This window comes from Tenebrio molitor, chromosome 1 (genome assembly GCF_963966145.1).
Source record: "Tenebrio molitor chromosome 1, icTenMoli1.1, whole genome shotgun sequence".
Lineage (NCBI taxonomy): Eukaryota > Metazoa > Arthropoda > Insecta > Coleoptera > Tenebrionidae > Tenebrio > Tenebrio molitor.
In genome coordinates, this window is record NC_091046.1 from 4442084 (window position 1) to 4465275 (window position 23192).

Here is a 23192-nt window from a genome sequence, read left to right on the forward strand (position 1 = left end):
TGGCACGTCTCGCAAGTGTACCGCTTGACTGCGGTGTGAGTCTTGATGTGGGATTTTAAAGAGAAAATGCTGGGATAGGATTTACCACAAGTTGGACAAGGAAGGTTAGGTCCTTTCTTGTGGACTCTATGATGTTGATTGAGGGCAACATTGCTAGTAAACATCTTGCTGCAATATTCGCAAATGTAAGGCTTTTCCCCAGTGTGCTGTCGCCTGTGAACTTGCAAGAGGCCCTTTTGTACAAAGGATTTGTCACACATGTCACATTTGTAAGGTCTGACTCCATGGTGGAGTTTTTTATGCATGATCAAAGAAGCCTGAAATCTTTAAATCTGAACATAATAAATTGTACTTATGTAGAGAAAAAAATACTTGAAAGCTTTTGTGCATTCAGCACACTTGAATGGTCGTTCATCAAAATGCACTCTTCTGTGGTAACCCACAAGATATTTCATCGGAAACCCTTTATTGCAGATGTCACAGTGAAAAGGCATTTCTCCAGTATGGGTTCTGTTATGCACAATATACTTGGATTTATACTTGAATGTTTTAGCACATTCTTTACATTTGTATAATTTTTTATTACTTTGTTGCATATATCCTTTATGCCTTGCATTTCCTTCACCATTTTGCTCTCTAGTGGTGTCACCTATTTCCAGCTTGACTTCATCTATTTCCAACTTGATGTCATCACTCTTTTGGACAATTTTCTGAGATTGTTTTATGGCAGCAGAGAGTGCCGTCTTTAGCCTAACAATTATCTTTTGACTTTTTATTTTTAATTCTGTATCAGAATTTAAGATTAACGATCGAAATTCAACAACACCGTCCAGTTTTTGTACGCAAACATTGCAGATCATTTGTGGGAGATCGTCGTCAGGAGACAACTAAAAACATTGGTAAAGAAGTTTAGAAAAAAAATTATTATGAAATGTTTACTTCGATGGGAACAAAACTCATTATCGTGTCCGAGATTAACTCGTTACTTTTCCCGGGGGTAAAAATATTTACAGATTCATCCCGTTCTGTTTTGAATAAGCACAAACGGCACTTTATATCCATATTCGCTTGTCGATTCTATTTTCTCTTGCTACAATTTTAGGTTATGGTGCTTTGTGCATTCAATATTTGGCAACATGGTAATAATCCACTTGAAGTGGGGGAAATTCAAACACTGCGACGAAAGGCGTTTGAATATCATTTGCAACATTTGCAACCATGCAACTTTTTGAATAATTTGTTTATCGGTGCTTCTCCATGGAATTATCTATGTATTATTAACTAAACTCAGATAATTTGCAAATCATTAACGAAACGGCAAATATAACGCTTCAACAGTATCAGTTGTCATGGTTTTGAATTTGCAATATCTTATCGAGCCTTACCGGGTTTCGTGAATGACCCCCAGTTTAATAAGAAATAATAAGCAATCAGTTAACAAGGAACTGTGGTGGTGGTGCAGTTACAGAAATGAAAATTCAGGCAGTATTGTCGTTTTCATAAAGTAAGACCTAAACTTTAAAATAACCTAATTTTTTAATCTTGTCATGTTTTTCTACTTTTTTGAATTTTATTGTAATAAGTGTCTCTTTGGTTTGTACAAAATTCAAAAACTGACTGCGTGACTGACACAGAAAAGTTTAATTTTAGAATGTCAGTATTGTCAGTCATGATGACAGTAAAAGGTGGTTAGAATAACAGAGATTTTGTTAAGTGACAGAAAAATGCTGCCCAAAATTCCGACTGTAGATAGTAAAATGAGGTTTATAAAATTCTTCTAGCACCCAAAGCTTATTTCACATCTTCATCTTATATCAGTAAAATTTCAAGTCTGCCCGAAATTCCGTACACGATTATAAAATTTTGGACATCATTCTTCACATAAGAAAATTACTCTAAATCATGCTTTATTAAAATTGTCACGTGAATGATGAAATTGTTGTCAAATTTGTCTACAATTGTCAGTGTGCCACCCGCTTAAAATATTAGGTTCTTAATTTTTATTTATTTATTGTATTTTTTTATTAATTAAAACCTCGTTCCATTCCATTTACTTATCTGATTTTCAAAACTTCTTGAATGCTTTCTGCGTAAATCTGACATTCACATTTTCAAAATTGACAGAACAATCAAAACTGAGGTGGGTACATATAAGGGTCGTTTTAGAATGTATGACAGCACGATGACTATATACTCAATTTCATATAAATGTGCATCTAAGCAAGCTATGAAAATCTGATTTTCTGTTGGTAGTAAAGCTAAAGCTAGTGACTTTGACTTTCAAAGTTGCTTGCTCTGCGCGAACTCGATTTGACTAATTTTTTAGTGTTTATCCATTTTAACATTGCTGATTTCAAAAGCAATGTTACGTCTTTTTACTGATTAAATTAAAGTAATTCTTATTTGTTTTTGTCTTTGTATTTTTACCAAGTAAAGATTTATTGGACATGACCTTCATAAATGTGACTTTTGTAATGTTACTAAATTAAAGGTGCTTTTACAAATGCACAGCTCACTTGATGAACATTTATATGAAATCAGTTATAAGTATATAGCGTCCAAAATTTATTGATCGCGACCGTATAATACCATGTGTATGTACAGTCGCGGCCGTTGAAATCTCAGACCAGAAAGATTCAAACACTCTGTATAAATTCCGAAATTTGATTAGTGTAAACAGGATTTTCATCAAGGATTATAAAGTCAGTGTCAGTTTTTGACATATTAGGTTAGAATTGAGCGTAACTTTTGAAATGCCACAATTATGTGATTTGCAAAAATATGTTAGACTGAGGGACGGTGTGAGCATATGAGCCATTGCGAAAGAAATTAATGTGGAAAAGGTTTGAGTGACATTTTGAGAAACGTAACTTTCAATACCATTTACAAAGCCAAAAGTTTGGCGCTGTCAAAGTGTCTGAGTTTTCAACGGCCGCGACTGTACACAAAAAATAGTTACTTGTACAACTAGTGAACTAGTTATGAAAGTCATACTGTTTTTCATTTACAGTTTGATTAACGAGGGTGTAGCCCCAGTTAATCAAGCAAATGAGTGAAAAAAAGAGACTTTCATAACGTATTGTACACGCCATTTTTTGCATATCGTTGTAAATTGAGAAATTTGGCCTAAAAGGATTTATGAGAAATTAAAAAAAAAGTAGGTATGCTTTGACAATCATCTCCAAGGAGATGGAATAAAATGATGCAAAAAAGTACTACTTTCACTACGATATTTCGTTTAAAAAAGTGCTACATTTATTACGATTTTTCGTTTAAAAAAGTGCTACTTTCATTACGATATGCAAAAAAAAACATTTTCACATAAATAGTAGTGTATAATCATACACCGAAGGAATTTGTGCTTTGTAGAACCCTCGGGCTACAAACTGCACCTCCGGTAAAAATCATGCACTCTAGATATGTATATAGTTTTATTTTTTGCACGATCCAACGAATTTAATTGAAAAAAGCCGAAAGTTTTAATAGTTATTTGTGAAGTGAGTGAAGGTTTCTCTTTCGTTCACTCACTTTCGCTCACTGTCTTTCACTCACTCACTGGTTTTCATTCTGGCATAATAATTGAAATTCGATTTTATCAAAAGAATCTGTATGTTCAAAATAATAACTATAACAATTCACAATATGTATGTACTATTCCGGACACGGAATCTTGGCCAACATCTTTTTGACATTTCTAAAAAAAATTATGTAAACCAATCATTAGCGTCATTAATAAATGACAATTATTAAAAATCACTTTGAAGTTTTTATTCTGACAGCAAAAAAGCAAAGAAATGGCATCATCGAATCAAAAGTTGAGTTATATTCAATAAAGGCCAGTTCACACATATTTGTCAGTTAAATATCAGTTGTGACCAAGATTCCGTGTCCGGAATAGTACATACATTTAACTTATCACAACGTAGAACAACCTGGTGCATTTTCTCAAATTTTTTCGGCTATCTCTATTTTGATCGCTTTGGATGGAGAGAAATAACTTTCCGCGGCACTGTTGGACTCCCAAGGGCCATGGCGTTTTAGTGTCAATATGCCATTTCCTGAATCAGCCAACAGCGTGACAGAGGTTCGACGGAAAGAATGACCAGTAAAACTTTCTTTCTCTGGCAACTTCAGATACTCAGCAATTTGTCCTGGTATCTTAGCTAGTGAATTCACTCCTAACACTTGAGATGTAAGAGTTCCTTTTCGATACTGAAGAAAGAGCCGTCCGTCAGGAATGGGTCTACGTTCTATATACTTTTTGTATATATCTAGAAAATTTATTCCCATTGCATTTTCAACTACTGTGAAGCTCCTAGGTACACCAGTTTTAGTGACTGGAATGTTTACAACTAATGTTGGATTGACGTCCTCAAAATTTTCTTTTACGTCACTGATCATCATTCTAGATAATTCGTCACAACGGCAGCCACCGAACATGCCCATTATTAGCACAACTTTCTGAACGATCCAGTCTTGGTCCGGGGCTTCAAGTAAAAACTTGCAAACGTCATCTCTTGAGAAAGTTGCAGCTTTTTTCGGCTGGTAGTTTTTACATTTTGTTTTTAAAAACGAGGTAAGACTGCTAAACCTGTACCATTTATTATATTAAAACAATAGCTTATTAAAAAACCTCTTACCTGGAGATGTCAACGTTTTTGAATACAAATAGTGTACTCTTTAACATTGAATACCGCGACCACGCTGATGATGCTGCTATACTTTTAAAATACGCCATCATAACATCTTCGTCCACTCCTTTGATTCGTTTCTCGGTCTGCCATTGCGTGAATTTTTCCAACTCTTTTTCATAACGTAATTTTGATTTTTTTGGCAACGTTTGGTACCTCGCGGCACTCGCCTCTTCTAGGACGTCATCAGGAACATCTTCATCATCCATTTCCACAGCGCGCACTGCCAACATTACACTTGTTTTACGAACACAAAAATCATATCGGTTCTGAAGGATTTTGGCTATTTTATGTATCAAAAAGGGTTGAGTTGGCTATATTTTTTCCCAAAGGAGAAAAAGAGCCACTTTACTCCCTACAATCAGGTGCCCAATTCTTGAATCGATGGAATTAATTCTCATTGGAAAAATAGGCAAATTTTCTCATGAGAAATGCAAAAGTGTATTCTGGACTTATGTCAGATGGATTGTTCCACTAGTAATCCGGAGAATTATTTCACCTAGTGTTTATCATGGGAAAATAATTTTTTCGTGAGAAATTGGACTGTCAAATGTGACACTTTTGTTAATATTATAGATAATTGTGTTTGTAAAATAAAAAAATGGAAGAATTAATTGCAATCCAAACAATGGTTGCCCAGCACAAAGACTTCATCCCAAATTAGACCCGTTTGATTCAAATTGTCAACATATTGCCGAGCATATTGCACTTTTTCAGACGACCACTGTGAAATATGGCACATTTCACACGGTTTTTCCTTAGTGAAAATTTAAAATTGCAAACGATTTCAACACGAACACGAACGAACAGCCTAACCGTGTACAATGAAAAACTTGAGAAATCTGATTGGCCGACAGCTGTGTGTTTTTATATTGTACAGCCGATGATTAACGATGTCTATCTCCGCGCAACGGCATAATTATTTTGTCCGCAGCTCTGTCGAATAATATTTGAAGTTTGAAGGGATGCCGAATATTAGCGGTTTTTTTTTTGTGGTCGTCGGAAAAATATCGTGTATACCACGTGTTGAAAATTCGATTTCACACTCGTTTGCTTAAGCCACGCGCCTACGGCTTGTGGCTCAATTTTGCAAACTCGTGTGAAATCTTTCATTTTCAACTCTTGATATACAATATACTATTAAGTTCTCATGTGAAATCATTTTCCAAACAGTTCAAGAATACAGATATGAGAACGTTTTAAATTCCACTGGGAATTCATTTATGGAAAATATTCTCAAACGAATATTTTCCAGTGATTTCAAGAATTGGGCCCCGGTAGTAAAGTTGCTCATTATAGAGGTCGTGCAAAAATTATATTTTAATATTACGAGTACTTGTCAATTTACTAAATTCCCGTTGGGAGCCACCTAAATACACCCAAAAATTTAACATATTTTTTTAAACTCCTGGGGCCGTATCACGACACCGTTATTAAAGTTACCGTTAGCTAGAGTCGTGATTAAAGTAAACATAAAACGCTATAGATTTATGCAATTATAACCTGCTAGAAAGAGATGCATTCGTCACCAAGGTAATTAGAGTCATGATCAAATTTAATAAGGGTGTCGTGATACCCTATTAATTTTGGGAAGACGTCATAATTTTAAGTCACATCAGTGACAACACTGAATGTTTCTTCTTGATGCCCAAGAAGTCGCGATCGCAATGAATACGCAAGTTTCGTATTACACAAGGTGCAAGGATTAGGAGATCATTGGACTGATGAAAGTCCTGATGTGGGATTTTACAAACATGTTGGGATAAGATTTACCACCAAATGGACATGAGAGATTGACTTCTTTCTTGTAGATTAAGTGCAACATTACTAATAAAGTGTAAAGTGTAAAGTTTCTGCTTCTCACCCATGTGTTGCCGCCTGTGGACTTGTAAGGAGCCCTTTTGTACAAAAGATTTATCACATAAGTCACATTTGTAAGGTCTAATTCCATGTTTGAGTTTTTTATGCATTCTTAAAGAACCCTGAAACCTTGAAAACTGAACATAACAAATTGTACTTATTTAGAGAAAAAAATACTTGAAAGCTTTGGTGCATTTGTCACACTTGAATGGTCGCTCATCTAAATGTTTTCTTCTATGGTGGACTACAAGATAATTCATTGGAAACCCTTTGTTGCAGATATCACAGTGATAAGGCATATCTCCAGTATGTCTTCTGTTGTGGGCAATGTACTTAGATTTAATCTTAAATGTTATATTACATTCTTCACATCTGTATAATTTTTTATTACATTTTGGTGAAAATCCTTCATGCCTTGCCACTTCTCTAGTTGAATTTCCTTCACTATTTTGCTCTGTAATGGTCTCATCTATTTCCAGCTTGACCTCATCTATTTCCAACTTCATTTCATCAGATGCACCAGAAATTTCATTTTCACTCTCTTGGACAATCTTCTTATTTTGACTTTTTATTTTTAATTCTATGTCAGAATTTAAGATTAACGATCGAAACTCAATAATACTGTCCAGTTTTTGTACGCAAACATTGCAGATCATTTGTGGTAGATTGTCGTAAGGAGACAACTAAAAACATTGGTAAAGAACTTTAGAAAAAAATTGTTACAAAATATTTACTTCAATGGGAACAAAACTCATTATCGTGTCCGAGATTAATTCGTTATTTTTACCGGAAGTAAAAATATTTACAGATTCATCCCGTTCTATTTTGTATAAGCACAAACGGCACTTTATATCCATATTCGCTTGTTTCTACTTTAACTTGTTACAATTTTAGGTTATGATGCATTAAATATTTTGGCAACAAACTCCGTACACCACACTGACTGATTGCACGTTTTTAAATTCTAGTTCTAAAACATAACGCAGTGAAAAATACTAAACTCTTCATCTAAATTTGTTCACGTTTTTGGTTCCCTGCATGTCACTACTTTAAAAAAGAAGAAACATAACCAAAAATAAAATTATTTGATTTACTTTACCCTTGCAGATTAAATGATTAATTCCCGCCAGTAGTAATCCTGTATTTTAATTTAAAGCATTTTCACACTTACAACCAAAACCAAACGGCAAATGGAGAATTGACAATTGTGATAACTATTTGAATTTGCCGCACTTTAAATGGCTTATATCGGCTTTTTTTTTTAATTTCACCTCGTAGGTGTTAAAGAGTCAATTGTGAACGCACCACTCGTCTTCGTCTTAACGCCTACTATGAGGTGAAATTAAAAAAAAAACACCGATATTTAAAGCATCATAACAAAATTGTAGCAGGATAAAATAGAAACGACAAACGAATTTGGATATAAAGTGACGTTTGTGCTTATCCAAAACAGAACTAGGTCAGTCTGTCAATACTTTTAACTTCGGTAAAAATAACAAATTAATCTCGGATACGATCATGAATTTGGTTCCCATTGAAGTAAGCATTACGTAACAATTTTTTTCTAAATTTCTTTATTGATGTTTTTAGTTGTCCTCTGACGACAATTTCCCACAAATGATGTGCAACGTTTGGGTCCAAAAACAATCTCAAAAAATTGTCCCAATGAGTAAAAATGATATTTATGGTGTCTGACGACATTAAGTTGGAAACAGATGAGGACAGGACAAGCTTAAAATGGATGAGGTCAAGCTAGAAATAGATGAGGTCAAGCTGGAAATAGATGAGGTCAAGCTGGAAATAGATGAGGTCAAGCTGGGAATAGATGACACCACTAGAGAGTAAAATAGTGGTTTCAGCTTACCTATCGTAAAGAATAAGAAAAACAAATTCATAAACATTTTATTTGAAGTAATTATTATTACCGAAAACACCTTTGCTACTTTCTCATAAAGAAGAAGAAATGTCATTGAATTTTGACGTTAATTCTAACCCTTGTGGTTTACGTCGCTCAAACTGCGCCCCTCACACGCGCAGCCCCGTAGATGGAGAAATCGACGCTGTTATGCTGAAACGACTCAAGCGACAAAAAAATCGGAATTGAGGTAAGTACACCATTGGAAAGAGGAGCTTGAGCCGAATCTATTCGTACCATTGGATGCAGCGACACCACGGGTTTTAACGGATTTTTTTGCATTTAAATTTGCCTAAGCGCCTTCGTTTTATATTCGACGATGATCGTTTTGTCACACTGCGGCTTAAGCGCCAGTTTTACCCGCCTTTTCACGAGAGTGAAAGTTGTGCGTTTGTTTCATTGTTTTCTGCAGAATAAACTGGTAAGTAATTATTATATTTGATAATTATGGTTACTTAAGACTAATTTAATACAATTTACAATTAAATATGTTTAAATACAATTAAATTAAATAGTCAACATGATAATTTTTGTGTCATGTGGCGGTTAAGTCGAAATGTTGTAGTCTGGTGTCAGTTTGACTTAAGTGACGTTTTCTGTACTAATTCTTATGACAGAAATCTTCTAAAGTTTTGTAATTTTTTGTAATTATAGAAACGCTTTTTTCTGTAGTTTTGAGCAACAACATAACTGCATTTTATATGTGATTTTCTCTTATTATTTAAAATAATTTGTTTGAATATTAAATAGAAAAAAACATGTTTCCAAATATTCATGTCGCTTGGGACGCTTGCAATGAAAAAATATTGGATTTTCAGAACAATGAAGACGGCCACGCATATTTCACGCACCGAGAAAATGTTGGCCATGGTTAACGAAAATAATAATTCTGACAGCTGCAATGTGGATGATGATGATCCTTTAATACTGGAAGCAATGAATCAAGAAAAAAATCTTCTCTCGTTAATAAATGCGAAGGATAATAAATGTTCTACAGATAATACAGTGCAGGAAAACGTGGAAATTGAGAAAAATCTCATTCCGAGTACAAGAGGTCAAGAAATGCACAACAACGCGATCATCATCAGCTATGATGAAACTATGACAGATATTCAAAATCCTGCTGAAAATAATATGGAACGAGATGATGAGGATAGTGAAGATTTGGTAGAAGATAATAACGACATGACGTTTCAGAAAAGAAAAAGGGTCGAGAGCATCAGAGAAATTAATAAAAAAAGAAAAATTAAAGGAGAAGAGTATAAAAATTACAAAGGAGAAACGTTACCAAAGAAGACTTTATTGCCAAACCCCTGTCAAAACAAAAAATGTCAGAATAACTGTCAAAGGTATTCTGAAGATGAACGAGAAAAGATTTTCAAAAATTATTGGTCACTAGGAAGTATGACCAGCAAAGAATCTTTTATTCTAAACTGCATCAAGGTGGTCAAAATAAAAAGAAAAAGAAGTAACAGTAACAAGAGATGCCGCACTTTTGAATATTTTCTGCCCTTTGTAAATGAAGATGAAAATGGAGTTACTCAGAACCAAGTTTGTCAGCAGTTTTTACTAAATACACTTGATATTTCGCAAAGGAAACTTCGCACTGTAAGAGGCAGAATTAATCTGGACGAAGCTGATACACAGACACCCGTGTCGAAAAAAACAACCTATTCTGAAGCCCAGCTAAGAAATTTCGATATTTTTGTTCAAAGTTTGCCGGCAGTGCCTTCCCATTATTGCCGAAGTTCGACCTCAAGAAAATATCTTCCGTCAGAAATAAAAACTTTTGAAAATTTGTATAGGATGTATGTGCGAAAGCAAGAAGGACAGGTTCACATTAAAAGAGGCGTTTTCATGAAATTATTTAAAAAAAATTATAATATCGGTATCCATGTACCACGTAAAGACAAATGTAAAAAGTGTGAATCACATAAAAACAAAGAAAATAAACAACCTGCTGATATTGAGATTTATAATAATCATATAAGCGAAAAAGATTATGTAAAGAAAATATTTCTGGAAGATCAAGAGAATAGTAAGACTGACCAAAACAAAATTGTGGCCAGTTTCGATTTGCAAAAAGTGCTGACCACACCCCATGGCGACAGTTTTCTTCTTGGGTTCTCCAGAAAATACGCCGTGTATAATTTCACAGTATACGAAACTGGAACCCGAAATGGTTACTGTTACGTTTGGGAAGAGAGAAACGCCCAGAGAGGAGGGAACGAAATATGCACATGTTTATTTATGTATTTGCAAAATGTTGACCAACAGAAGAACCAAGTATGTCATCTTTCTTTGTATTGCGACAACTGCATGGGTCAAAATAAGAACAGGCAAATGCTGGCAATGATACAGCACTTTTTGTCTTTAAGTAAGAAAATTCGTACAGTATCTATAACGTACTTAGTTCCTGGACACACATATATGCCAGTAGATTCAATGCACGCCGTGATTGAAAAAAGTATCCAGAAATGCGTGATCCAGGCACCGTCAGAGTGGCCGACAATTTTACGGAATGCGAGGCTAAAACCTTCGCCATACGTGGTAAAGGTTCTGCACTATTCCGACTTTTTAGACTGGAAAAGTTTTTCTAAAAAAATTAAAATAAAGGACGGACGGAAAGATGTTAAAATTACAACTATAAAAAAGTTATTTTTTGAGAAAGGAACAGATGATGTGAGATACAAAATAAACTTCAACGAAGAGGAGTACTTGGTGGCAAATATAAAGCCCAATCAAACTGGCCAAATTAAAAAGGCCTATGTAGAAGAGCAAAAAATTAATCCAAAAAAACTAGAAAATTTACTAGATCTGTGTCGAACAAATGTGATAAAACCGGAATATCATGCTGAATATTTCAGCCTCAGAAGCAATGCAAATGTACCTGACATATTAGACCAAAGCGATATCGAAGACGAAACCCAAGACTGATAGCAGTGGTAGTAGACTAGTTTGTTTGATTCTGTGATTCCTATATAAGTATTGTTATTGTTTCTTAAAAAAATATATTTATGCGTAATATTGTTTAGCAAATGTATTACAAATATACTATGTACCTTTTGTTTCATATATTATGCTCGATTTATTGGATAAATAATAAAAAAACCATTTAAAAATTGTGTATTTAAAAAAAAATAATTGTTGACTTAAGCAACCAAAAGAAATTTGAAGTTCTTTAGCTGGTTTGATGAAAAGACTTAACCACCTGACTTAAGCGACAGTTACAACTAAAATGTAAGAAAACAAATAGACTCGAGCGACATAAATATTAGACATAAGCAACACGTATGACAGGTTTGAACCACAAAAAAGACTTAAGCGACAACAAAACTATGTTTTACAGTTTTTTTTCCAAACCCGTTATTGGAATAAGATGAAAAATGACAAATGCGTTGAGATTGAAAAGACAAATGTACTAGTTCGGTAATATAAACTCAATATATAAAAAAAATTGTGTTTGAGGTTTTTTGAGATTTTCTCAAAACTTTCCGATTGTCGCTCGAGTCGTTTCAGCATGACAGCATCGAAATGCTCTCTCACATTTAGCACGGTGCGCGAAGTGATCCACAGTTTGGGCGACGTAAACTACAAAATTAACTTCAGTTTTTTTTTGCAACTACTGTAAGTACGTACAAGCGCGCCTAGTTACTTTTGCCGGAAATGCCAACTTAAAGACAAGTCCCCAATCCAGATCTATAACGTTCCGACTGTAGTAATTTTGGCAACGCGTCAAAATTTTACGTCACACTAGTGGCAACCTGGCAACACAGAATGATCCTTCTTGACGTGCGTACGAAGCGCATGCGAATATACAAACTTCCTATCGCACAAAGTGCAAGGATATGGAGTCTCGCCGGGATGCGTACTCATGTGCCTTCTTAGAAGACATAATAGGGTAAAGCTCTTCTTGCATATATCGCAAGTGTGCGGCTTGACGGCATTATGAATCCTCATGTGACCTTTTAAATAGCCACTGTTAGAGAAGGATTTACCACATGTGGAACATGGAATGTAGGGTCCTTTCTTGTGGACCTTGTGGTGTTGCTTGAGCAAATTGTTACTGGCAAACCCTTTGCTGCAATATTCGCAAATATAGGGTTTCTCGCCTGTGTGTTGACGCTTGTGAATATTCAAGGCGCCTATTCTTAGAAAAGTTTTGTCACACAAGTCACATTTGTAGGGCCTGATTCTTTGGTGGATTATCTTGTGCCTTTTTAGAGAGTTCTGAAACCTATAGGTAAACCTAAACATGCCAGATTGTATTATTCAAAGAAAAAAATACCTGAAGGCTTTTGTGCACTCATCACACTTAAAAGGTCGTTCATCTAAATGGATTCTTTTATGGTAAACCATAAAGGATTTCGTTGCAAACCCTTTATTGCAGATGTCACAGCAAAATGGCCTTTCTCCAGTATGGCTTCTATTGTGTACAATATACCTAGACTTATGCGGGAATGTTTTGTCACATCTTTCACATTTATATAATTTTTTGTTTCTTTGACGTTCATATCTTCTCTGCTGTAGGCCCCCTTTACTTACAGTTCTTTTACTATTTTGCTCTTTAATAGTGTCATCTGGTTCAAACTTAATTTCTGTTTCTGCTTCTAGCTTGACATCATGTATATCTAGCTTGACTTCTTCAGACTCATAACTAGCAGAATCACCACAAACCTGATTTTCACTCTTCTGGGCGACAATTATTTTTTGACTTTTTAGTTGTGCATCAGAATTTAAGATTATCATTCGAAATTCAATAATACTGTTGAGTTTTTGTACACAAACGTTGCAGATTGCTTGTGGGAGATTGTCGTCAGGAGACAACTAAAAACATTGCTAATGAAATTTGGAAAAAAAATATGAAAAGATTACTTCAATGGGAACAAAACTCATTATCGTGTCCGAGATTAATACGTTATTTTTATCTGGGGTAAAAATATTTACAGATTCATCTAGTTCTGTTTTGAATAAGCACAAACGGCACTTTATATCCATATTCACTTGCGATTTCTATTTCATCTTCTTATAATTTTAGGTTATGATGCTTTCTAAATTTGGCAACATGGTTTCTAAAGGCAGCCTTACACCGAGACATGTTGCCTACAACATTTTTTATACTCAATTCTTTATCTTGGTGAGTGGTCTTTCCACGGTCAGGTTGAATTTTGGGATTTTTACAAGTTCCCATGGAAAAGTGCATTGGCAGTTGTTGAAAAATATTCAAATATTACAATAATGTAACAGAGACGCAGCAAAATCTTTCTATTTATTATTTTCCAGGTTAAATTGCTCATGTTTCATATGCACCGAGACATAACCTCAAACACACTGACCTTTTAATATTATCAAAAACGTGGTTTGAGCTCACCTATCGTAAAGAATAAGAAAAACAAATTCAATTAAACATTTTATTGGAAGTAATTATTATTACCAAACACCTTTGCTACTTTCTCATAAAGAATTTTTTTTTTGTTGAATTTAACGCCAGTTCTTTCATCTCATTGTAACACTTAATTATCACGTTTTTTTCTTTTGTAGACAGCAATGTTCTTTTCTTCCCTGTACATATTTTTGTAATCAGATTCTCAAATTATTTGTAAAAACCAAACCTACAGTCAAATCGTTTATAGTTTTTGTCAGTTGTTTTTGCCGCCCTGCTAAAAATTTAAAACACCAACAGTTGGTTGCAAAAAAAACGGAAAACGAAAATTTTCCTAATGTAAATTTGATTTTGTCCATTTGTCAATTAACGGTTTACTTGACTTTTGTAACCAGTGTACAAGCGCGCCTAGTTACTTTTGCCGGAAATGCCAACTTAAAGACAAGTCCCCAATCCACATGTATATAACGTTCCGACTGTAGTAATTTTGGCAACGCGTCAAAATTTTACGTCACACTAGTGGCAACCTGGCAACACAGAATGATTCTTCTTGACGTGCGTACGAAGCGCATGCGAATATACAAACTTCCTATCGCACAAGGTGCAAGGATATGGAGTCTCGCCGGGATGCGTCCTCATGTGCCTCCTTAGAAGACATAATAGGGTGAACTTCTTCTTGCATATATCGCAAGTGTGCCGCTTGACGGCATGATGAATCCTCATGTGACATTTTAAATAGCCACTGTTAGAGAAGGATTTACCACAAGCAGGACATGGAATATAGGGTCCTTTCTTGTGGACGCTGTGGTGTCGCTGGAGGTTTCGGCTAGTAGTAAACCCTTTGCTGCAATATTCGCAAATATAGGGTTTCTCGCCTGTGTGTTGACGCCTGTGAATATTCAAGGAGCCCATTTTTAGAAATGTTTTGTCACACAAGTCACATTTGTAGGGTCTGATTCTTTGGTGGATTCTCTTGTGCCTTTTTAGATAGTTCTGAAACCTATAGGTAAAACTAAACATGCCAGATTGTATTATTTAAAGAAAAAAATACCTGAAGGCTTTTGTGCACTCATCACACTTAAAAGGTCGTTCATCTAAATGGATTCTTCTATGGTAAACCATAAAAGTTTCCACTGCAAACCCTTTATCACAGATGTCACAGTGAAAAGGCATTTCTCCAGTATGCCTTCTGTTGTGCATGATATACCTATATTTATACTTAAATGTTTTGGCACATTCTTCACATTTATATAATTTTTTGTGGCCTTTACTTGGAGTTCTTTCATCATTTTGCTCTTTAATAGTATCATCTGGTTCAAGCTTAATTTCTAATTCTGTTTCTAGCTTGACATCATGTATATCAATCTTGATTTCTTCAGATTCATAACTAGCGCAATCAACACAAACCTGTTTTTCATTCGTCTGCACAAATTTTTGAGGTCGTTTAATGGCAGCAGAGAGTGCTTCCTTAAGTTTACCAACAATTATCTTTTGACTTTTTAATTGTGCATCAGAATTTAAGATTATCATTCGAAATTCAATAATACTGTTGAGTTTTTGTACACAAACGTTGCAGATTGCTTGTGGGAGATTGTCGTCAGGAGACAACTAAAAACATTGCTAATGAAAGTTGGAAAAAAAATACGAAAAGATTACTTCAATGGGAACAAGACTCATTATCGTGTCCGAAATTAATACGTTATTTTCATCTGGGGTAAAAATATTTACAGATTCATCCCGTTCTGTTTTGAATAAGCACAAACGGCACTTTATATGCATATTCACTTGCGATTTCTATATTTCATCTTGTTACAATTTTAGGTTATGATGCTTTCCAAATGGTTTCTAAAGGCGGCCTTACACCGAGGCAACAATTGGCAACATGTTGCGTGCAACATTCTTTAGTAATGTAGCCGCTCATTATTAAAAAATGTTGCAGGCAACATGTTGCCAATTGTTGCCTTGGTGTAAGGCCGCCTTAAGGCGGCTTTTACATGTAGCATGCGACGTTGTTGCCTTCAACACCTTCAACATGTTGCCAATGCCAAGTGTTGCCTGGTGTTGCCAGTCTAGCGTGCGCCGTTCTACAAAAATTGCCTGTTGCACCCTGTATAACGGCGACCTTACACCATGTTGCCTGCAACTTTTTTTTAGTAATGTTGCCGATTATTACTAAAAAATGTTACAGGCAACATGTTGCCAATTGTTGCCTTGGTGTAAGGCCGCCTTAATAGCACGTCGATCCTCAACAAGTGGAAAAAAGCAACATTCCAACATTGTTCGTACGACTCAAACTTTTGCTTTCAATTCTTAGTAATTAGTGATGGAATGGTCAAATGAAAAACTGTAATGTTTATTGAGGATTACAGGAATAACGAAATATGTAGGTACTTTTGAATCACAAATTAACAGATTTCAAGAATAACAGAAAAAAGTTAGATATTTTTTTGAGAAATATGGAACTGTTAATTTAAAAAAGAAAATAAAAAATCTTAGAACACAATTTCATCATGTTTATTTAACAAATATGTAATGGAAGTCAGTTAAACATATTCGTGTAAAACTTTTAAAAAGGGCTCCGCGATCTGCATTCAACTGAGACCGTCGAAGTGCGAAAATGCATAAAATTAAATTTTTCTACAACTGTCAAAAAAACGTGACATTTATGCATCGTTATCAAGTCGCAAAGTATGTCATTTTTGATAGTGAAAAAATATTTGTCAAAAAGTTTCCTTGGATGCTAAAATAGTTATATTTTAGCACCCAAGGAAACTTTTTGACGAATATTTTAGCATCCAAGGAAAATTTTACAAAAATTAAAAAATTCAAAAATTTTAAAATGCTGTTGTAGAAAAAATAGTGTTTGTATTTCGTGCGCAAGATGATTGTTTTGTTGGCGCATTCGAATGAGTTTGAAGTCTCGACCTGACGGTCTCGACCAAAAACTCATTCTCATGCCCCAACAAAAAACAATCACTTTGCGCACTTAATACAAAAATAACTATTTTAACGTCCGTTAAAAAAAGTGCAAGTTTTTTCATTCGTTTGCGTTCATAAAATATGTGATTTTTGAATCGGTCAAGAAGCGTTAAAAAAGGTGCCATAGCGGTTCATTTTTGCACGCATTTTGCGTTAAAAAAAATGCCGTAGCGTGTCATTTTTTAACGCAATTATAAAATTTTTCATTCATAATTAGTAGTTTTTTTAACGAGTTCATATGTAAATTGGGATTTTTTTGGTATTAGTGGGCCAATTTAAAACGCGAGTAAAACGAACGTTTTAAAGGTCCACGGGTTCACACAGAAGAAAATTTTCAAATTTTCAGTGTCGAAAAAATTGATATCTACACTTACGGGCGCCAAAAAAATGTTGTATGCAACTCGTTAGTTAAGTTTCATTTTTTTACTCGGCGGATTTTCCTTCTCGTAAAAAAAAAGTATTACTTACTCACTTGTTGCATAATAGTATATTAAAAGACAAGTTTCATAAGACCAGTCTTGAAGCACGAATTCAAGATTAAAAAACGAGTGGCGTAGCCACGAGTTATTTTAAAAAATGAGTGCTTTAAGGTCTTATGAAACGAGTTTTTTATACTATTTTTTGTAATTTGCCCTTTTTAAGCCATTTTTAATCCAAAAAAATGTTTATTTTTATCAATTTAGGGATTTTTGTGGCGGTTGGTAGTCTTAATTTTAAAAGTGAAAATTTGATCAAGTCTTCAAATTCGCCTTTTGTTTTATCCAAATTCTGTCACAAAACAGGAATATGGAAGATAATCTTTCATGTACGCCCGCTGAAATACGTAAAATTGCCAAAAATACGGTCGCGAATTTGTTGCCTGATAAATCCTGATAAATAATTCTTTGCACATTTTGTAATTTAAACTGACACGGATGACAGATCAAGCTTTGCCAACCTAAAAATTTTCGTAAAATGTTCCGTGAAATAATGGCTATAAGGACATCCCAGATGATGACGTCGCGTTCGTTAATATGTCTATTAGAGAATCAAAATGGAAGCAAATTACAAAAATATTGTTTTTTTTTTATTTAACGATATTCGTCGCCAAGGATTTGCCACGAAAGGCATTTGAATACATTTTTGAATAATTTGTCCATCGGTGCTTCTTCCTAGAATTAGATTATTGGTTTAATTTGGTGTTATTAAGAGATTAGTTAAGAAGGAAGAAGAAGGTACAGTTGCGGAAATGGAATTTCGGGGAGTATTGTCATTTTTATAATGTAAACTCTAAAACAATCTTTACGTTAATAACATCATTTTTTTTATTCTTGAATATTTATAAAAACAAATGTGCAAGGTTTATTAATGCTATATGTATAACATAGGTACTAATGGAATACTGTATACATCCGTGAATGTAATTCAGAGCGTGGTACGGAAGGACCCAGTGGAGCTCGAAAAATACTTTGAAAAAAAAAATCGCTCTTCGTGAAGAAGATATAAGCACTTTAATTTTGTTTAATACATAGCAGCCTTCATATCCACAGTGACCAAATACGATTCTAGCTACGTTGCCGTTCCATTTTTAAGAAAAATTACAAAAATTTAAGATTTTTTACTCGAAAGTAAAGCTATTTTTCAAAAAATTGTTTTACGTTATTATTTTCCACAATCTACACCATAAATAACAATAAACACTGAACTTTTCAGCTTGTATTTGAAGAAAACGCACTTCATAGAGAGCACCTTCAGATTTTTGTGGGGGGAGTCCAGATTTTTTTTTTTCCATATTTGGACTACTGAAGTGATCCCCTACAACGCTCTGAATTTGGAATTCGCGAATTTTGAGACACCTGTATAATACATGCATATTGGGTGATTCAAAATGATTGCGGATAAGTATGGCAACTATGCACGAAAATTTATGTGGCAACTGTGTAGGTGGGGTAGAGTCACTGACCTCTATATAGAAGTCAGTGCTATAACTACAGGTGCTTAAAAAATGACGAAACAACGCAATACCACACGATTCAGGGATACCCCCAGAGTACTAGAAAAATGTTTTTAAAAAACTTGTCAACTTCATAGGTAGGAATCTAAATGCAATTACTTACCTAATTAATAGCTTGGTTGCCAGATCAGTTTTATGATTTTTGTGTAAAACATGAAAAATAAAACTTGATATAAAAGTACATACTACCTATTTATTGATTTTAAATAAAAATTATGGTTGAACATTATTTTAAATATGTCTTTCACTACAAAATTTGTTGAAATATTAAGAATTAGTTAATAATAACAATTTTAGATTTTATAGCCTCCATATCTTTAAAGAATCACGAGATAGAATTTTTCTCATGCTCAGAGGGTGTTTTTGGATAATGCACAATGGCGTTGTTTCGCCATTTTTTTAAGCACTCTGTATACTGCCAGAAATTAAAACTAAGTGTAAAACGGAAAAACATCTATCAACGAAAAATTAACCATTTGCAACTGTTACAAGGCATTCGCTGCCTTATGGTTACGATAACTTTTGTTTGTCACCAGAAACCACATATACAGGGCTATTATAAATTATTTTAGTCGAAGCAGGCCATGCCCATGATAAGAAATTTTTGCCGCTTTCATGTGAACTGTCAATTTTTATCACTGTCACTGTCATTTTTTAGGTGAAAAATGCGGTGGTTTTATTATTTTCTTTTAAATTCGCGATTGAATCTAAAAATATTTAGTTATTACTGCAACTAATTCTAAAAATATTGAGTTGTTACGGCAACTAATTCTAAAAATATTGAGTTGTTTTGCAACTTGCAACCAATTTAACTCCGGCGTGTGAACGGTGTGTAGGTACTCACTTATTCAAATAATTTTGACGTTTTTTATATGGAGCTGCAACCATAAATTTTACAATCAGTTTTTACGCCAACTTGGACTACAATAATTTATAATACGCCTATAACGGGTGTTTTTTTTTTTTAATTTGGCGTCGAAGTAGGTGTTGAACTGTCGATTGTGAACGCACTATACAGGTTACGGATCAACTGTTTAAATCTTACGCTTTTACACGAGTGGTGCGCTCTCAATCGACTCTCCAACGCCTACTTCGACGCAAATTAAAAAAAAAAACACCTTTATATTAGTCTCCAACCTAATCAAATTTACAGTAACCTAGTATCGAATATTCCTAAATCCCGCGGAGTAATTTTTTGTTGACAACTTTACACACGATTAATTCCCACGTATTTACATCAAACGTGCGTGTTCAGCCAATCAGCGCGCTTGCTTTCATCCAATCAAAAATGTTTATCGCAGTTAAAACGTCCTGCTACTCTGTCATCTGTCAAAAGTGATTAAAATTGCATACTACTATCAGATTTTCAAATTGTTTTTAATAATTCTGTTTTAATAACTGTATCATAAATAAATAATTACCTAACGTTAAAGTTTGTATTCGGAATTAATCTTGCCAAAAATAACACGACCTATAATTTTTTATATCTGATAAATTTCCCAATTTTCACTTAAACATTTTTTCTTTAGACAATTTTATCGTTGATATTTGGGCATTTTTTCAAGGTTAAACCTCGAGTTAAAGCTCTCGGGCCTAACCAGAATAAAAATGCCCAAATTCAACTCGTAAAATTGTCAAAAAAAAATTTTTATAAAAAAATTAGGTCTTGTAATTTTACCTTCGAAAAAATTTAACATGATTGAAAAAAAATCTGTTAATTTTGGCAAGACGTTATAATTTCAAGTTACATCAGTGGCAACACAGAATGTTCCTTCTTGATATGCCCAAGAAGTCGCAATCGCAATGAACTCGCAAATTTCTTATTGCACAAGGTGCAAGGATTAGAAGTCTCGCCGGAATGCGTCTTCATGTCGATCTTTAGACCATTAGATTGATGAGAGTTCTTTTGGCACATCTCGCAAGTGTACTCCTTGTCATCAGTGTGAGCCTTCCTGATGTGGCATTTTAAATAGAAATTGTTGGGGTAGAATTTCCCACAAGTAGGACAGGGAAGGTATGGTCCTTTCTTGTGGGTGTTGTCATGTTGCTTGAGGGCATCACTACTGGCAAAACTTTTGCTGCAATATTCGCAAATAAAAGGTTTCTCCCCTGTGTGTTGACGCCTGTGATTTTCCAAGCTGCCTTTTTGTATAAAGGATTTGTCACACATGTCACATTTGTGAGGTCTGACGTTCTGGTGGAGTTTTTTATGCATTTTTAGAGAAGCCTGAAACCTTTAAAACTGAACATAACAAATTGTACTTATATAGAGAAAAAATACTTGAAAGCTTTTGTGCATTCATCACACTTAAATGGTCGGTCTTCAAAATGCACTCTTCTGTGGTAACGCACACGATATTTCATTGAAAACCCTTTATTGCAGATGTCACAATGGTAAGGCATATTTCCAGTATGCCTTGTGTTGTGCGCAACATACTTATATTTGCACTTGAATGTTACATCACATTCTTCACATTTGTATAAATTTTTTTTACGTTTTTTTGGTGTATATTTTCTGTGCTTTACCCCTTTTCTACTTGAATGTCCTTCATCATTTTGCTCTCTAATGGTCTCATCTATTTCCAGCTTAACTTCATCTATTTCCAACTTAATGTCATCAGATGCACCAGAAATTTCATTTTCACTCTTTTGGATAATCTTTTTATTTTGCCATTTAATTTTTAATTCTGCATCAGAATTTAAGATTAACGACCGGAATTCAATAATACTGTCCAGTTTTTGTACGCAAACGTTGCAGATCGTTTGGGGGAGATTGTCGTCAGGAGACAACTAAAAACATTGGTAAAGAAATCTAGAAAAAAAGCTGTTACAAAATGTTTACTTCGATGGGAACAAAACTCGTTATCGTGTCCGAGATTAATTCGTTATTTTTACCGATGGTAAAAATATTTACAGATTCATCTTGTTCTGTTTTGAATAAGCACAAACGGCACTTTATATCCATATTTGCTTGTCGATTCTATTTTATCTTCCTACAATTTTAGGTTATGATGCTCTCAATATTTGGCAACATGGTAGAATAATAATAATAATCCATTTGAAGTGCGGCAAATGCAAACAGTTGTCACTTGTCACAACTGTGAATTCTCCATTTGCCGTTGAAGTGTGAAAATACTTTAAATTCAATTTATATTTAAAGTTGACTCAAGTTGCAAAAAACCACTTTGCATTTGCAACAGCACTTTTATGGCATTAGTCATTTGAAATTACTTTAAAACTGTACTTATATGGAAAATATTCAACCCAAACTATGATTTTCTGGTCCCTTTGTGCCTTTATTTGGTTCAGAAATATGAAAAAAATGCTGTTGCAAAAAACCAATTTGGATTTGCAACAGCAATTTTATGGCATTAGTCGTTTGAAATTACTTTAAAACTGTACTTATATGGAAAATATTCAATCCAAACTATGATTTTCTGGCCTTTTTGTGCCTTTATTTGGTTTAAAAATATTGAAAAAATGCTGTTGCAAATGACAAGTGGTTTTTTGCAACTTGAGTCGACTTTAAAATTCAATTCTTTTTTTGTATTTAACGATATTCGTCTTCAAAAAACTGCCACAAAAGGCGTTTGACTATCACCTTAATTTTTTGTATTATTTGTTCATCAGTGCTTCTTCCTGGAATTACCTAAAGTTGACTGAAGTTGCAAAAACCATTTTGCATTTGCAACAGCACTTTTATGGCATTAGTCATTTGAAATTACTTTAAAACTGTACTTATATGGAAAATATCCAATCCAAACTATGATTTTCTGGTCCCTATGTGCCTTTATTTGGTTCAAAAATATGAAAAAAATGCTGTTGCAAAAAACCATTTTGCATTTGCAACAGCGTTTTTATGGCATTAGTCATTTGAAATTACTTTAAAACTGTACTTATATGGAAAATATTCAGGCCAAACTATGATTTTCTGGCCTTTTAGTGCCTTTATTTGGTTTAAAAATATTGAAAAATCGCTGTTGCAAATGACAAGTGGTTTTTTGCAACTTGAGTCAACTATACAGGGTGTTAGGTAAATGTCCTGCCAAACTTTAACCGCGAGCTACTGGCTTCATGTAGAACTCGGAAAAAATATTTAAAAAATTCTATGTCAAAAAATAAATTGACATTTAATTTTTGAGCTACAATTTTTTTTTTATTGCTTTTAGTCTTCTACGTTGTCCCACAACCTCGTAGGTAAAATTTCGGCATATTTTAAAAATACACCTCTAGGAAATATGCTTTAAAACAAGGAAACCGCATTGGTGTATGTTTTATAAAATATGCCGAAATTTTGCCTACGAGGTTATGGGACAACGTAGAAGACTAAAAGCAGTTAAAAAAAAATTCCTCAAAAATTAAATGTCAATT

At 34.2% G+C, this 23192-nt stretch overlaps 4 protein-coding genes and 1 long non-coding RNA gene across 8 annotated transcripts; 2 read left to right on the forward strand and 3 right to left on the reverse strand.

Annotated features, from left to right (window-relative positions):
• Positions 1 to 182: 182 nt before the first annotated feature.
• On the reverse strand, positions 183 to 22926 carry LOC138122060 (uncharacterized). Of its 4 annotated transcripts, none has more exons than XM_069036189.1 (8): positions 7651 to 7782; positions 7286 to 7521; positions 6729 to 7234; positions 6556 to 6680; positions 4641 to 4914; positions 940 to 4591; positions 373 to 887; positions 183 to 324 (listed from the first exon to the last, which is right to left on the reverse strand). In XM_069036189.1, the coding sequence occupies exons 2-6, from the start codon at positions 7406 to 7408 to the stop codon at positions 3946 to 3948; spliced, it is 1674 nt and encodes a 557-aa protein (XP_068892290.1). In that variant the 5' UTR covers positions 7409 to 7521; positions 7651 to 7782; the 3' UTR covers positions 183 to 324; positions 373 to 887; positions 940 to 3945. The 4 variants fall into 4 exon arrangements, with proteins under 4 accessions (XP_068892290.1, XP_068892291.1, XP_068892289.1 ...); XM_069036190.1 differs by lacking the exon at positions 7651 to 7782 and having other exon boundaries at positions 6729 to 6883; positions 6943 to 7234; positions 7286 to 7507; XM_069036188.1 differs by lacking the exons at positions 6729 to 7234; positions 7286 to 7521; positions 7651 to 7782 and adding exons at positions 21103 to 21611; positions 21664 to 22926.
• LOC138122084 (uncharacterized) lies at positions 7948 to 8462 on the forward strand. The gene is made up of 2 exons (XR_011156338.1): positions 7948 to 8090; positions 8142 to 8462. It is a non-coding gene; the product is annotated as an uncharacterized lncRNA (long non-coding RNA).
• LOC138122059 (uncharacterized) lies at positions 8607 to 11493 on the forward strand. Its single transcript, XM_069036187.1, has 2 exons — positions 8607 to 8887; positions 9285 to 11493. The coding sequence occupies exon 2, from the start codon at positions 9289 to 9291 to the stop codon at positions 11401 to 11403; it is 2115 nt and encodes a 704-aa protein (XP_068892288.1). The 5' UTR covers positions 8607 to 8887; positions 9285 to 9288; the 3' UTR covers positions 11404 to 11493.
• LOC138122072 (zinc finger protein 300-like) lies at positions 12004 to 13591 on the reverse strand. The gene is made up of 3 exons (XM_069036216.1): positions 13342 to 13591; positions 12755 to 13293; positions 12004 to 12703 (listed from the first exon to the last, which is right to left on the reverse strand). The coding sequence occupies exons 1-3, from the start codon at positions 13462 to 13464 to the stop codon at positions 12220 to 12222; spliced, it is 1146 nt and encodes a 381-aa protein (XP_068892317.1). The 5' UTR covers positions 13465 to 13591; the 3' UTR covers positions 12004 to 12219.
• Positions 13864 to 15762, reverse strand: LOC138122071 (zinc finger protein 813-like). Its single transcript, XM_069036215.1, has 3 exons — positions 15506 to 15762; positions 14901 to 15457; positions 13864 to 14849 (listed from the first exon to the last, which is right to left on the reverse strand). Exons 1-3 carry the CDS (start codon positions 15626 to 15628, stop codon positions 14366 to 14368), a joined length of 1164 nt encoding a protein of 387 aa, XP_068892316.1. The 5' UTR covers positions 15629 to 15762; the 3' UTR covers positions 13864 to 14365.
• Positions 22927 to 23192: the final 266 nt, after the last annotated feature.